The sequence below is a fragment of the Sorex fumeus genome, unplaced genomic scaffold (genome assembly GCF_029834395.1).
Source record: "Sorex fumeus unplaced genomic scaffold, SorFum_2.1 ptg000002l, whole genome shotgun sequence".
In the NCBI taxonomy this organism is placed as follows: domain Eukaryota; kingdom Metazoa; phylum Chordata; class Mammalia; order Eulipotyphla; family Soricidae; genus Sorex; species Sorex fumeus.
Genome location: NW_026606059.1, coordinates 77,016,224 through 77,032,895, shown reverse-complemented (window position 1 = coordinate 77,032,895; position 16,672 = coordinate 77,016,224). Strand labels below are relative to the sequence as shown.

The following is a 16,672-nucleotide window of genomic DNA, read 5'->3' as shown; positions in this document are numbered from 1 at the left end:
ACAAGGGATGGAGGTTTAAGTCCATGTTCTTTTGCTTTTAGTCTTATTTTTCCCGGTGTCCGCTTGGCCTCTGACAGTCAATTCAGTGATTTTCTGGATGGCCTTGGCCCTGCTCAGCTCGTTGGGCGCCAGACTCTGGCTACACCTGCAATGGGTAAGTCCTCTCACTTGACTGCATTGTTTTTTGTTTATGTAATTAAAAATTGCATTCTCTGAATTTCTTATCAATATTTTCAACAAGAATGAATGTCTTAGATTTTGGCTACTGAAAATAAATCTTTATTGTTTATCTTAATTCATTGTATACATTAAAATGTCTAACCTATTGTGCATATTTTTAATAATAGTATTGATAAAACCATAATATATATATTCGAATTTAGGAAAAGTTACAGGAAATGTTGAAATGATGTTAAACCAAAGGCTTGGGTTCATTCACTTTTTTCACAAAAATATGTGTGTTCCGCCCATCCCATTAGGTGACATTCAGGTGGGAATGATGGACAAAAAGGGACAGTTGGAGGTAGAAATCATTCGGGCCCGTGGCCTTGTTGTAAAACCAGGTTCCAAGACACTGCCAGGTAAAAACAGAAGAAATTTATTTGTCACTGTTCATGTTGCACCTTTTTAGTTTAAAGGCTTTATATTTTATTTTCCAAAATTGTTTATACATAATCTTTGTTTTGTAAGCATACTAATAAGTAAATCAGTTTTCTATATCAGTTTATATATTTGTCCTGAGAAAACATTCAGTGAGAATGGTCTGCTGGGAATATATAAATTGTTTAATGTATGCATGTATAATAGAAACCACTGCATAATAAAAACTTATCATAGTAAAATCATTTTTATATAACATATACATAAGTTATACCCGTTGGCTGGTGTTTTTTATTATTCTTCAATTTTTAAAGAGGCTCAGAACTCTTCAAAATCCCTAGAGCTCTGTTGGGGCTGGAGCAATAGCACAGCGGGTAGGGCATCTGCCTTGCATGCAGCCGACCCTGGTTCGATTCCCAGCATCCCATATGGTCCCCTGAGCACCGCCAGGGATAATTCCTGAGTGCAGAGCCAGGAGTAACCCTTGTACATGGCCAGGTGTGACTCAAAAAAGCAAAAAAAAAAAATCCTTAGAGCTCTGAAATGTAAATAAAAATAGATACAGACCTCCAAAATAGCATAAACCTATATATGCAAGGCAGTATAATTATAAAGACTTCTATTTCCTGTAGCAGGCAAATAAGGACAGAAACCATTATAAGTTCTTGCCATGATGTCAGCTGTTTTGGGCTGAAATGTCATTATTCTCTAAAGTGTTTGGAATCATGGCAAATACCACCGACTCCATATAGATTGTGGAAAGATGTGCAGAACATCGGATCTGATGTCTAGCACAGTTACTACACCTTCTGAACCTCGATTTCTTACCTCAGTACCCCCATCAGTAATCAATTACAGTTTAGAATCCCTTTGTTCTTGAAGAAATTCCCATAATTATCTGATATAATGTCTTGTAGTGGTGATTTATAAACAATTGTCTTCATTGATGTCTTAGAGCTAGTCAAACCACAGTGCTATAAAGAACACTCTAATTATTTGTACATGTATGAAAATGCTTTTATGAGGAATTCAATAAAGGTCAAGCCACAGAATTCATAATTAGCTCCCAGCTAATTTGAGCACTTTATTTCCAATCCCACTATGGGATAACACACCACCACCAGTAAACAAACTCTTTTGTGTGAGAAGTAAATGATTTGTGGGTATAGGTAAATAAAACATAGTCTGGAGCATGGATCATCCAAAAATGAGAGGAACGGCTGGATTTTGTATGTTTGTTTGTTTGTTTGCTCGGTGATCACACCCAGCAGAGCCAGGCTTACTCCTGGCTCTGTGCTCAGAGATCAGTCCTGGGTGGCTCAGGGGACCACATAGGATACCAGGCATCAAACCCTAGTCAAGTGTGTGCAAGACAAATATCCTACTCACTGTACTGCCACTCCAACCCCAAGCAAGAGCTGGATTTTGTTAAAGGGAAAGGAGATCTTGTTGGTAAATAGGCACTCTGTGAGCAGCAAAGTTTGTCTAAGCTGTGGCACAGGCTTCAAAAAGAGGAAGTGAGCATCTGACCAGGTGGAGTTAGGATGGCCTAACTAGTCTAGCCTGGTCTAGATATATCTCACAATTTTTCAGGGTAAGTCATAAATACTTATGGTGGCAGGGGGGCTGGGAATGGTGGCCATGTATAGTTGGGGTTCACATGACAAACATGTATAATCATACAAAGAGTATACATCTGAGAAGTCATCGGAGCATATATTCAGTATAGTGCTGAGGAGAGAGGTCATGAGGTGAGGGAGGGCTCCACTGCGCAGCTTCCACTGATTAGCCAGTCCTGAGTAACTGGGTTCTGGGTCTTTACAAAGCTACATGCTTCGAGAGAGGCGTGTCACAGCCTGCAAATGACAAACCTGTCTGGTTTTGCACTCTTAACCCCGGAGAGTCCCCCCAAGTTATAAGGGGAGTGGGGGGATATCAGTGGGTAGGGTGTTTCCCTTGCACACGGCCGACCCAGCCGACCTGAATTCCATTCCTCCACTCCTCTCGGAGAGCCCAGCAAGCTACCAAGAGTATCTCGCCTGCACGGCAAACCCTGGCAAGCTACCCATGATGTATTCGATATGCCAAACACAGTAACAAGTCTCACAATGTTACTGGACCCACTGGAGTAAATCGAAGGACAATGGGAGGACAGTGCTACAGTGCTACAGGGGGATATCAGGCTGCCTCAGGTTTTGATTATTTGATTACCTTTATAAAATGTTTTGAGTGTTGATAAAGAGACTTGTAAGACATTTCTGTCAAATATTACTGGAGATCAGGAACATTTCACTTTATTTACATTCATGTTCTACTCTAAATAACTAGTTGGATGGTTGCAAAATGGCAATGAATTTGGAAGCTATTTCAGTATTTCTTGAATCTACCTGAATGGCCAATAGTTTATCTATAATGATTTTGACATAGAGTTGAAATATCAGGGCCAGAGCAAATGTACAGAGGCTAAGACAGTGGTCTTGCATGCGGCTGGTTCAAATCCTTAGCACCACATATGGTCCTCCAAGCACTGCCAAAGGTCACTCCTGAGCACAGACCCAGGAACAATTCTTGAGAACTTCCAGGTATAACCCCTAAAACCAGGAGAAAAAGAGAGACACACTGGTAATGTTGATGGCTAGCTTTTCAGCTTAAGGCATCACCTTATCTCACTACTAACTCTCTTTTACGTTTTCTCCCCAAGCACCATATGTCAAGGTGTATCTGTTAGATAATGGAGTCTGCATAGCCAAAAAGAAAACAAAAGTGGCAAGAAAAACGCTGGAACCTCTTTACCAGCAGCTATTATCCTTCGAAGAGAGTCCCCAAGGGAAGGTTTTACAGGTATTTACTGACTTGTTTATTCCTTGCCCGACATTGTATTTTCACAGAGTATTTTCATACCCAACATCTTTCCTTAGCATATTCTTTTCTGTTCCCCATCATGGATATTCACTGGAAGCTTTAAGGCAATGGGAATGCTATAAAGCTACAAGACACTGCCACTTCCTTTGAGTGAAGTATAGGCTTGCAACCCAATCGTACAGGAATAATAACCATCCTAGACAGTATGTGATCTTAACACAGCACAGCTTTGGATTCCAGTCGTTATATCCTCAGGTTTAAATACAGCTAGCTAGTTGATATCAGCACATTTGCTGAACATTATTTTAGTTTACAATTTTCATGTACATGATTATGCTGGCATTACCCTCCTTTTCATTCTGCCAACAGATTATCGTCTGGGGAGATTACGGCCGCATGGATCACAAATCTTTCATGGGAGTGGCCCAGATCCTATTAGATGAACTGGAGCTATCCAACATGGTGATCGGCTGGTTCAAACTTTTCCCCCCATCCTCCCTGGTTGATCCAACTTTGGCCCCGCTTACAAGAAGAGCTTCCCAGTCATCTCTGGAAAGCTCAACTGGACCTTCTTATTCTCGTTCATAGCAGCTGTCGGAACTGTTGTCATAGCAACCAGCGTTACAAAAAAAGTGAAAAAAAAAAAAGAAACCAAGAAAATCACAGGTCGCAAACCCTGGTAACACTGCATGCTTTACTGTTGTGTCTTCGGAGCCTGTTTCTCGGGATACGGAGCGATCCTGTGTTCTCAGAGGAAGTCGCACACATTGTGCGCTAAAAGAAGGTTCTCAGGGGAAAGAGCAGAGCCAGGAAGAACCTTCAGCTTTGCAGTTCAATCACCTTCAAGTTCTGGTCCAATCTGAAGCCATGGATTAATCTCAAAGAATCAGTTCGTTTCATGCAACAAATGCCCTTTTCAATGGCACCTTTATTTTTTATCGTTCCTTTTCTTCATTGCTCTGGCCCCCTCCTGTACCATCGCCCCTACCCCAAACCCCCGTTTTGCCACAGAAATGCAGCTCTACGGCCCTTGCACCATGTTACAAGTCAAGGGAGGAAATTCATCGGGGAAAAGCAAGAGACCCCAGAAACGGTCCAGGACAAAGGGTCTGCCCGCCTCTGGCCAGGGACCAGGAGTGATGAGCTGCCCAGGACCAGTGGCAGTCTTCTGAGCTCCAGCGGGCCCACCCTCTCCATGCCAAGTTGTGTTGGACTCTGAATATCAAAATTCTGTGGCTACACTGTACTGAATGAAATTAAAGAAACTTTTTTTTGCATGGACACTGATTAGCTGAATACTTAAATTATTTTCTTGGGGCTGCACCTTGCAAAAAAAAAAAAGAAAGAAAAAAGAAAAAATCAGCCATTTTCAACAATTTATATTATTTTTAAAAAATAAATTTCACTAGTGCATGATTTTAAAAGGGGGAGAGAATGCAACAGGGTGATACAAAGACACACCATGTTTATTCTTTAAACTAACCAGAGTCTGTGTTTTGGCAGACATTACAAATAAAAATACTTTATAGAAGATAACGTAAAATTCTCTTTATGTGACAAATAAGTACAATATATTCGATTTGTTTCCATGTTAAATATAAAAAAAAATCTTCTGAGGTTCAATATGTGAAAATTGTTGACATCTTCTCTAGCTCACTTTTCGTCTTTTCCTTCTTTGATGCTTTTCTTTCTCCCTACCAGAGTGAATATTCAATTTAAAAATTACAAGTTTTTGACCTGATACTCTCTTCTACCCCATTTTTGATTCAGAGATGTAGAAGCTCCTGAATTTTTTAGTTTCAGGTGGGGGCGGGGGAATAAAGAACTTAATTTCAAGCATGTTGAAAAGGATTTGGCAACATGACTTGGGAGTTCATTAAAGTAAGTCCGCATGTATTTAATAAGGAAGATATTTGAACTTTTGCAATCTGTTGTGTAGTGCATGGTGATTTTCTTTTCGCCTTCAAAGTTCAGTTTACAGAAAAATACAAAAATCATATGGCCATTGTAATGTTTATAATAAATTTGTTTTTTAACACCAGCATTATTCATATGGGGATTCAAGTATTCTTTCTAGAAAGTCTTTGGTTTTGTTTTTTTAATTGAGGAAAGCAATTTCTTTAGCCAGTTTCCATTTATTCTGAATAGAAACAGTGCTAAAGTTTTGGAGCTCTTTCACACAGGGCTATTTATTAATTCATTTTTCTTCAGTAAAACTCAATTTTTCACAAGTTATATTTCTAAGGAAATATAGTAAACAAATTTGCAACAAATAATTTTAAAGCTCCAATTTTTAAGTGACTCAAAAAAAAGTCCATCTGCCTGCTAATAGTTCTTTGATGTCATCACCAAAAGTCTACACCCAAATCCCCAAACGTCACCCCCTGCCCTTGATTTTACAGTTTTACCACTGGGAGTTGCTACGAGGTCAATTTTTTTTAAGTTCCCCCATTTAGAGGAAAAGTCACTAGTTAATGTAATAACCACCCAACTTTTTTGACTCTTTTGAGCGCACTGTGATAAACTCATTCTTATCAATTCCATAGGTGGTTTATTTGTTTGCAGTCACTTCCAAAATCCACATACATGCCATTGGTTTATGTTAAGGCCATGCACAAAAATTTCTTTCTTTTTCTTTTCCTCCATTTTAAACTTAAGGCTGACCATTAAGAACTCTCATGCCTGATAATGGTGCAAAAGTCCAAATGAGTATCATTAACAATGCCTTCTCTCTATGTGGTGCAATATGAAATAAACCAAGACTGTCTCGACATCCTGAGATCTCCAGCGGGCCCGGGTAGAGTTGTTCCAGGGACGGATAAAAGTTGGTTAAGATCATTTAGACACTCGTGTACCAGCGACAATTGATTTAAAAGACCCATAGTGTCTACTCTCTCCCTTAGAAGAAACGTTTACCATTTTCCTGACACCAAGATGCTGTCACATCATCTTTTGTGCATATTCCTACATAAATTATTTCTAATTTTAATAAGGACATGACTGTATGGGATATTTGTACATACTTGTCATTACGCAGTATTTATTTAAAACGTTGGTGTGGTTTTATTTTTTTAGTTTCTCATGTCTGCACCTGTGGTTTTGTCATGTAAATAGCATACTCCAGGGACCCTTGCTTCCCTGGGCATAGTATGTTTTCAAAGTATAGGGAATTCCAGTCGGGGGGGGGGGGGGGGGGAAGCTGCAATGAACACCAACTAATGTAAATCAAATTCATTCTGGTGATGGTATTTAACACTTTAAATAAAACATTTTCTTTACAGACGTGTGTATGTCCAACTTTCTCTGCCTTCTCTCCTCCCCACACCTCCTTCCCCCACCCTAAGCCTGCAATAGCTCATTCCCTTCCCTGAACCCCACATCACCTAAAGACAGGGAAACTGTCTTTTCCTACCTCGTCATGTCCTCAATAGACCATGGGTCTCGATAGGGATTGTCAGAGGACCTCTCTCCCAAGGGTCAAAGGTCTCCTGCTCATCATTCAAAGAGGCTGCTTATAAAACAGGTGTTGATCTGACTGAAGAGCTCTGTCCATGCCTCACAGGCTTTGTGAGTAGGATGCGTGAGGCAGTTGAGGCGATGTAGCCTCTGCTGATCGTTGAGTCCTTGAAAACCATGCCCAGGCTCTGCCACTCCCTGGGTGAAGATGGCCAGAGCATCCACTGACGTAACTCCAGGCGCTTCCACCCAGTATCAGATCTGCCTTCCACAAAGCATAGTAGCATGTTCAATTGGAGACACAAGTGTGGTAACAGACACACCACCCTTGTCCAGCAACTGGCTTAGAGCACGTGAGTGAGAGGATTTCCCCCTGTCCCAAGGCAGTGCCTCAGCCTGGGATAAAGCACCTCAGCAGAGTTCCACTGGGAGTCCTTCTCACTCTAAATCATCCTGGAGGGGAGGAAGGGTTTGGTGCTCAGGTGGCTGGCTCAGTGCTCAGGAATCACTCCTGGTTCTGCACTTAAGGATCACTCCTTGGAAGTGCTTAGGGGGCCATATAGGATGCAGGGGATCGAAACTAGATCAAGGCAAGTGCCCTACCCACTGTACTATCTCTTTGGCGTCTTGCTCTAAATTTTGAAATACTAGTTTGGATGACTTAGAAGTCCAACCAAAATGGCAAATCTACATCGCTCTCTATTTCTTTGATTTCCAAGGATTCAGTTCCTCATGCCTATCCCATATTGTTTCACTATTCCAGATGCATCCTCTGCTTTGATGTAGTCATTTCTTTACTGTTCACACATTCATGATTTAAAAAAACAACAACAAAAAAAATCCCCTTGCCGTTCTCACATATCCTCTCCTGAAATGCCCTCCACTGAAAATGACCCATGTCAATTCCTTCTTAAACTCCCAGCTCAGGGATGACTCAGCAGTTCCAACAACATAGCTGCCCTTACTTTAATTCCACCCCTTCACCCAGAGACTCCAGATCTCAGGGACCCACAAGCAGCCATAAAGGACTTGCTGCTCACTTTTGTAGAAACTGTGAGAAAATTGAGGAAGAAATCATCAAAGCTGCCTGACTGCACTGACTTAACCATTAATATAGTGTGCTCAGAAAAAAAAACGAAACAACTATGTGCTCCACACGGTGTCTCCTGATACCCTCAATAACCAGCTGACAACCAGAGAATGAAGAAGTTCAGGCACACACACCCTTGTTTTGTGAATAATGTATTGAGTTGCAAAATGCGAGAGGAAATTAACAGTAACAATCTGTACCACTCCAATTCCCCATCTGCCTTAATTCAAGTCACTTAATTTCAACATTCATTTATTCACCTGGTAAATAAGGGAAGTGGGTGAGATACTCCTCTACCCATAAATAAGCACTTGTGCTAAATGAAGCTCATTCAGGGATGTGACCACATTTCTTTCCCCCATTTTGTATCCTCAGTACCTATACAGTGCTTAATCAATGTTCAATAAATGTCTGTCAAATGAACATTTATTGAGTTTCCTATTGTGTTTGTGAAACTTCTAGGCATTGTTTGTAGTAAACAAAGCCAGCATGGCCCTATCTTCATGGGGTTTTCCTTCAGTAAAATAAGAGACACACTGGGTAAGATACTACAAACATGGTAACTTTCTGAAAGGAAAGCAAAGTTTTTAACTTAGACAAGGAAGGTTGGTACCATTTGAAAAGGGGTGGTTGGGGATAAGGACAGTGGTAGAGGGTCATAGACATTTTAATCCATTTGAAAGGTGAAAGAACATAGTTTTTCAAAAGGAGTAAATAGTATTAGGGAATGAGTGAGAATAAGGTAGTGAATATTCCAGGCACACAGAACAGCAGTAACAAAACTTGAGAAAAGGAAACCATGACCATCCCCGTTTTCCTTATAGAACTATAAGAAGTGCTTTATGAAGAATGAATGCACAGCAGATTTCTCCATCTTAAGTTTTCTGCTGAGGTGTTAGTTTCCATTTGAATTTGAATGATAACTAATTTTAAATGATACCATTGAGAATATGTAGAATTATGTAGAATATATCTGCATAATTATATAAAAATGTTTCTCAAAGGGCCGGAGCAATAGTACAGCAAGTTGGGCTCTTGCTTTACACACAGTCAACCTGGTACAATCTCCAGCACCACATAGGATCCCTTGAGCCCCTCCAGAAGTGAGCCCTGAGCACAGAGCCAGGAGCAAGCCCTGAACAAAAAAAAAATTGAAAAATAAAATGGTTCTCAATACTATCCCATTCTGAAGCCCACTCAACCTGTGGTTCTTCTGTACCTAGTCTGTCACCTGAGTAATTAAACACCAACCTCATCACTAAACCACAGTGAGCAGCCCTTCCAAATACTTCTAGGAAGACTATTGTCATCAAAATTCTTGAACCCTAAAATTTATGATCATAGTTTGCATGTTTTAAGTTCAAAATGACTTTATGGAGTCCAATTACCTTTTGAGTACTAACTTCCCTGCATTTCATATAGTTTACTTCCTCCTCTGGTCAGCCATAGTATTTCCATGAGAAAGACCATTTTCTAACATACCCCCCTTTCCTAGTCCCAGGTCAACGCTAGATAGGAGGTGGAGACTGAAACCAGTTTAAATCTATACACTCACCTATGAAGTAATTTGTTGTTTGTTGTTCTAGTCTTTTCTGATGAGAAGAGCCATTCTGATGGGGACCAGATAGCATCTTGCTGTGCATCTGACTGGAGAGTTGTTTTTTCTTTCTTCGTATTTCTAGAATTAGTATCTATCAATTGATTTCTGGCTCTGCCACTTTGTGCTCAGTCTTGAGAAGTCATTCCTGTTCTCTGAGTCTTACCACTCACATCTAAAATAGGCACAGCAAGACTCACTAAATGCAGAGTTGTCCTGGGGATCAAAGGAGATTGTGTCTGTTGACCCTGGAGAACTATTCAAACAAGGGGCCATATATTCAACCATATATTCGTGCTAAGCACTTGATTAGAGTGTGCTGGTCTGTCTCATCTCAGGCACAAATGCTTAGAAGGAAGCCAACGGTTGCCACTGGGCTTTTCAGGGGCATCAGCAGGTGGATTTGGGGCTAGTTCTGCTGAGTCCTTAAGAGGAAGCCTTGTCTAATCTCTGAAGATTGCACTGAGTATTGAAAGGAGGTAAAAACCTTCCAGTATCTATATTGGAAACCATAAGGAACAAAAGGAAAGAGAAAGGGGGAACGCCCACCATAGAAGCAGGCAGAAGAGGGGGATTGGGAGAGAAACCTGAGGACCCTGGTGGTGGGAAAAGTACAGTGGTGAAGGGATGGGTGTTGGAACATTTTATGACTGAAAGCCAATGATGAAGGACCTTGTAACCGTGTATTTCACTGTGATTCAATTAAAAAATTAAAAATTAAAAAAAATCTTCCCTGAGATGAAGGTAGCCACCACCGCCCCCGATGGATTCCACTGGCCACTCTCTGGACCCCAGTGAGGCACTGCGGACAGTGTGGCAGCTTCCGGTTGCGGCGGGGGTGAGGGTATGCGGCGGGAGGAGGGGGATGGGCGGGGAAACCACCTGGAAGTTTGGGGCTGAGCAGACTCAGGTGTTTGGCCCCAGGAGGCTGCAGGCAGCTCCTCCAGGTCCTCCCCACAGCCTGTCCAGTGGTTTCCTGTGCAGGAAACCAGCCTCTCTCTGCTCTCTCAGACCCTCACCTGGGCAGTCAGGCCCGGAGGACACTCAGGGGGTTGAGGCCTATAGACTTCCATAGGGTAACCCCCACTCCCCAGACTGAAGTGCCAACCCCAGAACCAGGGAGGTCTCAGAGCTGACACCCTTGGTCACAGGCTCTCTGTACACTGGAGATTCCGAAACGTCTCTCAGCAAGGCCCATAGTCCTGCCAAAGAAAGGGGGTGAGGGCCCACACCCTTGTTTGTCCCTCCAGCCCTGCTTTGTTGGGAATATCTCGCCCGCACGGGAGAGCCTGGCAAGCCACCCGTGATGTATTCGATATGCCAAACACAGTAACAACAAAATCTCCAATGGAGATGTTACTGGGCCCGCTCGAGCAAATCGATGATCAACGGGAGGGCCTTTACTTTATTTTACTTATGGCTGCTTTTAAGGGTCCTCTCGTCCTCGTGCGTTTTTAGTGCTTTGGCTGTATGTGTCTTGGTACACTTCTCCCGTGTGAATGGTTTCGAGGTGATGGACTGTTCCCTGGGTCCTGCCAGGCTTGCCTCACCTGTGTTGGGTGAGTCTTTGATGGCTTGGAACTCGATTGCAGAGCATGGCCATGCAGCTCATCTCAGAGCAGCACCTTTTCCCCAGCTAGTCCTCTGGGAAGAACAGCCGTCAGTTCCCAGCTCATTTCTCTGGTCAACCATCAGCACTGGGGTTGGAGCGATAGCACAGTGGGTAGAGCATTTGCCTTGCACGTGGCTGATCCAGGTTTGATTCCCAGCATCCCATATGGCCCCTGGAGCACCGCCAGGAGTAATTCCTGAGTGCAGAGCCAGGATAACCCCTGTGCATCGCCAGGTGTATACCCCACCTCCATAGGGTAACCCCCACTCCCCAGAATGAAGTGCCAACCCCAGAACCAGGGAGGTTTTCTTTCTTTTTAAAAAAGAAAAAAACAAAGAACATCAGAACTGTTCCCTTTTCTCAGGTTATCTCGGGCCCCTGGTGCCTGCACCCACCACCCAGAACTCTCATCTTAGACTCCCTCACCAAGCAGGACCACCACAGCTGAGTTGGCACCTTCCTACAGCGAGGGGGAAAATTGTCCTGGTGAGCTGAGTATGAGCCATGGGCCCCCGGCATATCAGTCCTAGCCTGATGGTTGTCTCCTGCCTGCTTCAGAGACAGTGCTCCCCTTCATAATTATTTGGGGGAATTAGGCAGTTTTCTTGCTTTATTTGGAGGGGTGGGTACACCAGCAGTGCTCAGGGCTTACTCCTGGCTCTGTACTCGGGGATCAATCCTGGCAACCTTAGGGTTGTGGGGTGCCAGAATCAACCTTGGTCAGCCACATGCAAAGCGAATACCCAACCCACTTACTCCCTCTTTGACCCCTATTACTTCCATGACAAAAGGCAGAAATCAAGTGTCAAAGAAGATTACTTGTTTTATTGGAAAAACTGTTAATAGTGACATCCCATGAACGCTTTTATATTTTATAAGGATAATTTTTAATGCTTTAGTTGTACAGAGCATCCTATGACCAGGTCGGACATTCTCTAACTCCTTCTGGTCCCCATAAAGACCATAGTCATTTATTTTTCTACATTGATCACTGTTCTGTGCGTCCTGCTTTTCCTAGTCACAAACATAGCCAAAAACAGTAGAATTGATAAGTAACTAGAAGATTTGAACATTGGAGTAGAGAGATAATTTAGGGGGTTTGGGGGGCTTTTTGTTTCTGTTTTGGGATCACACGCTTCAATGGTCAGGGTTTACTCCTGTCTCTGTGCTCAGGAATTACTCCTAATAATGTTTCAGAAACCATATGGGATGCCAGGAGTAGCACCTGGGTTAGTTGGCCTTGTGCAAGGCAAAAGCCCTACAACCCACGGTACTATTACTCTGGCCCCTAGAGGGATACTCTGGAGACAGTATGTAAATTGGATTAGAAAGGAATGGGACCAGGGCATTAAGCATAGAGCATTTGCCTTGTTTGTGAGAGATCCTGGCTTTGGTTCACAATACTCCCCCAAATAGACCAAATCACCATATCAACAAAAGGAAGTTTCTAGAGGCAGGAAGACAAACAGGAAGTCATTGAACTTTGGTGAGGCAGGGATTAGGGCAAGAGACTCAAAGTCCCTATTTTGGGAAGAAGCAACATGAAACTTAATTTAGAGCCAAGGTTTTAAGCACATTGTTTGCTATTATTTGAAGATTGAACAATATTTCAACATTCAAAAAAATGTCCTGTTTATAAACAGTTGAGAAGTGTTTGAGACATACCAGGTACTTGTGGAACTCTGAATCAAAGGGTGATTAAAAAATAGCCATAGTTGTTTCTGCCTATATGGATCTTTATTCTAAGCCTAAACCCCTCCTGACAGCACAAGTCGGCAGGGCCATTTCTCAGCCTGCCAGTCAGCAGCTGTGTGGGGAGAGGCAACGCCAGGGCTAGGGTCAGTGCTCTGCCCCTTGGGGACACATCATCCCATTGGTTTGCTGCCCCTTCTGGCTGCAGGTGACTGTATTGTATCAGTTGTCAAGCATTGGACACCACTCCAAGTGGCACCCCAAAAATAAATTGAACCCAATAACGGTGCCTCAGGATCATCACTACTTAGAGGCAGTTAACTCATAGCTGAACGTGAAAAACAATGGGTACGAACTGCAACGGCCTCACAATAATAGCAGAACACCCGAGGTCAGTATGGATGCTCTGCCAACCCTGAATCACACCCGCCTTCGGCTATTGACAACGCGAGAGCCCATCTTGTTGCACCTTACTTTCATCCTCCCTCCATTGGTTGCGACTGTTACCACAGTGACTGGGGGGCTGAACATGCAATTCTGGGCTGGGTGCCCAGAGGGAGAAGAGAGTCTAGCACACTGTGTGGGAACCAAGCACATTCTGGCTCAAACATTCACTCTGGATCATTTGGTCCGCAGATCTGTGCCCGTGGGTCCCCACTCTGGCCATGGTGTCCACACAGTAGAGACTGAGCGACCTGGGGTCATGGACTTCAGTTGGGGAGCTTGTACACACAGCTGCGCATTGGAGAACTGCTGCATTCTCACTTGGCACTGGGGATCAAATCCGCGGCTTCATTGCTTTCCAGGCAGGTGCTTTGAGCCCCTGAGCATTCCTGGGACTGACTTCCCATCCTAGTCTCCCCACTTTGGGCTAGCGCCTCTCTTCCCTCCTCCTATACATGCTCTGAGGCAGGCATACAATCACTTCCCTGGTTATCAGTGAGATGCACCCCATGAGTTAACTTCCATCTGGTGCTTTTATATTAATTTTATCTTTTTGTTGGCTTTTGAATCACACCCAGCGATGCTCAGGACTAACTCACCGCTGGTAGGCTTGGGGGACCATATGGAATGCTGGTGATCGAATCTAGGTCAGCTGCATGCAAGGCAAACCCCCTACCCACTGCACAATTGTGCTGGCCCCATGGTGCTTTTAGAATGAATTACCTGTCTTTTAATTTTCTTCCCCAAGTCTGTTCAAAATCTGGTTGATGGTCCTCTTTGCGGAACCTTCTTTACAGAATACCCTTTTTGGATATTCAAGGAATTCTCCTAGTTACAACATATGATTCCTCGCAATGTTTATTTCGGCTCTGTTTATTTAACCAGAGACAAGCTAAGACTGTAACAATCTATAATTCAGAGCATTTGTTAAGCCATGACAGCAGAGCTCAGGTCAAATCTGAGTGCGTGTCAGTGCAGGAAGAGGTCTAATATATTAAACACAGCAGGCAGCCTGAAGCCCATGGGCATGCGCTGGCCATACTAGGTGATAGGATTCCCTCCATCCCTTAGATCACAGCTGATGACAAAGAGCAGTGGTTGGCAAACCAGAACGTGTGTCAGAATCAAGGGGAAACTGGTCAAAATGCCGGCCCCGTGGCTAGAGTTTTTGGTGGGCCGGAGAAGGTGTTTTAGAATTTGTGTTGCTAGCAAGGGTCCAGGGATTGCTGGGGCTTTAGAGAGCACAGTTGAGGAGCCTCTGATCTGGAATGTTCACAGAGCAGCTACATGCTTATGTCTGTCTGTATTGTGCTTTGCTCCTTTAGAGAGAGGTTGACGCCGTGCATTACCACACTTTGTCATTCACATTTCTAGGCTTTCATAGGCAGGGAGCAAAGCTGATCTTCACAGGCAAGAGAAGATTTGAAATGTCCCAAGATCATTAATAATGACTCTTCCTTTCCTGGAAGAAACAACAGCAAGGAGATTTGAGGTTTCCAGTTACTTCCCCAGTACTGAATGCTATAAATAAACAGACATTAAGTTTACAGTTTGAAAGTTGGCGGTCTTTCTCCCGTGAAGTCCACTGGGAAATGCTAATGATGGTGAACCACAGATGTTTCTAATATTTGGATGGTGATTATCACCAGCAGTACATCTCCAATCCACATTGAATAAAAGTTCATAACCCAACGATGGCCCATATTTTATTAAGACAGAACTGGACAACGGAATCATACATGGATCGAGGCGGAGTCTGGCTTTAGTTGTTTTGTTGGACTGAGAAATCCCCACCTGAACCCTCTTGCCTTAGTCATGATGCTTTCCTGAATTGAGGTTGTGTCTCTTGCTGTTTTTTCACCCAACAAATATTTATGGAAACACAACAGAAATGTGGAACTGCACTCTGTGGGGAAGTCAAGGAGGACTTGGTAACCTTAGTAATGTTTACTGTCCCAGGAGAGGAAAATTTGCAGGAAGTACAATGACTGCAAGAAGTACTCCGGGGCAGAGGAAGGAGCATTGCCTTTGGTTTGGAGCAATCAGAGAAGTTTCTGTAAAGAGGAGCATCAACCAGACTCTGAACAGACAGGGTTGAACAGGAATACAGAGGAAGAAAATTAGAAGTGAATTCATCTTAGATGTTCCAGGAGCCAGAGAAATAGTACAGTGGTTAAGGAGCTTGCCTTGCAGGCAGCTGACCCAAATTTGGTCCCCAACACCACAAATGGTCCCATAATCACTTCCAGGAGTGATACCTGAACACAGAGTCAGGAGTAAGCTCTGAGCACCACTAGGTGAGAACCCCTCTAAAGAAGCTCCAGTAGCAAGCCAACTCAGGACAGGACTCCACTGATAGAGAAGTGGTTTAGTGCTCACCTCAGAGCACACACAGCAGGAGGGAAGAGAGGGGCAGAGATGAGGACAAAGATAGTCCTTCATCCCAGAATCAGAGCTTGTTCATCAACCATGCAGACACCTGCGACACCTTAAGCAAAAGATACTGTGATCTATATATTTAACTTGACCACATCCATGAGTTACAAATGACAAAAGGAAGAAGATTTGATGGTAAAGAGAATGAAAACAAGTAAGGGGGTGATGGTCAGAAATAAAGGCTAGGGGCTGGAGTGATAGCACAGCGGGTAGGGCATTTGGGTTCAATTCCCAGCATCCCATATGGTCCCCTGAGCACTGCCAGGAGTAATTCCTGAGTGTAGAGCCAGGAGTAACCCCTGTGCATCACCGGGTGTGAAAGGCTAGACCTGGTGTACCCGTGGGATCAATAATGCAGGAACAAATACGGTCACTAATGGTATCAAGTTTAAGTTTTTAGAAAAGTGTTGGTACCAGCAACCACACAGAAATGTTTGGAAGAGTGACGTATGTTTTGGGGATTGGCAGTGTGTGTGTATGGCGGGGGTGGGGGGGTGGGGAGGAGATACAAATACAAGTGTAGGGGTTGTTGAGCTCAAACCCTGCAAGGCCAGCCAGAGAGATGTCATGAAGGCAGTTGGACAAGTGGAACTCATACATGAGGGATCCATGGCGCTCAGGAGAAGACTGGATAAGCTGCTGTAGAATCCCCGTGTCTTGAACCGAGTGTGATTATATGTACCTCCATGACCACGAGTTTGGCCATGGCACTCTGTTTCTCTCATTTATCTTGGGCTCCAGTGGACTGTGGCTATAGCTCCACAGATGCCTCAGGATCTGACAAAGCAGGAAAGGGAACATGGCTCATCAAGTGCCAGCTAATGAAACTAGCTACCCGGAAGTGACGTGGCATGGGGTCAATTTCCTCCCTAAACATGAGCCA

General features: G+C 43.6%; 1 protein-coding gene across 50 annotated transcripts in view; it reads left to right on the top strand.

Annotated features, from left to right (window-relative positions):
* Positions 1-6,445, top strand: part of RIMS2 (regulating synaptic membrane exocytosis 2) — a 564,867-nt gene extending 558,422 nt beyond the window's left edge. For all 50 annotated transcript variants that reach the window (XM_056111705.1, XM_056111697.1, XM_056111680.1 and 47 more), the window contains 4 exons: positions 42-154; positions 480-581; positions 3,302-3,441; positions 3,832-6,445. In XM_056111705.1, the coding sequence (XP_055967680.1) occupies positions 42-154; positions 480-581; positions 3,302-3,441; positions 3,832-4,050 (574 nt within the window). In that variant the 3' untranslated portion in view covers positions 4,051-6,445. The remainder of the gene's footprint in view (positions 1-41; positions 155-479; positions 582-3,301; positions 3,442-3,831) is intronic.
* Positions 6,446-16,672: the final 10,227 nt, after the last annotated feature.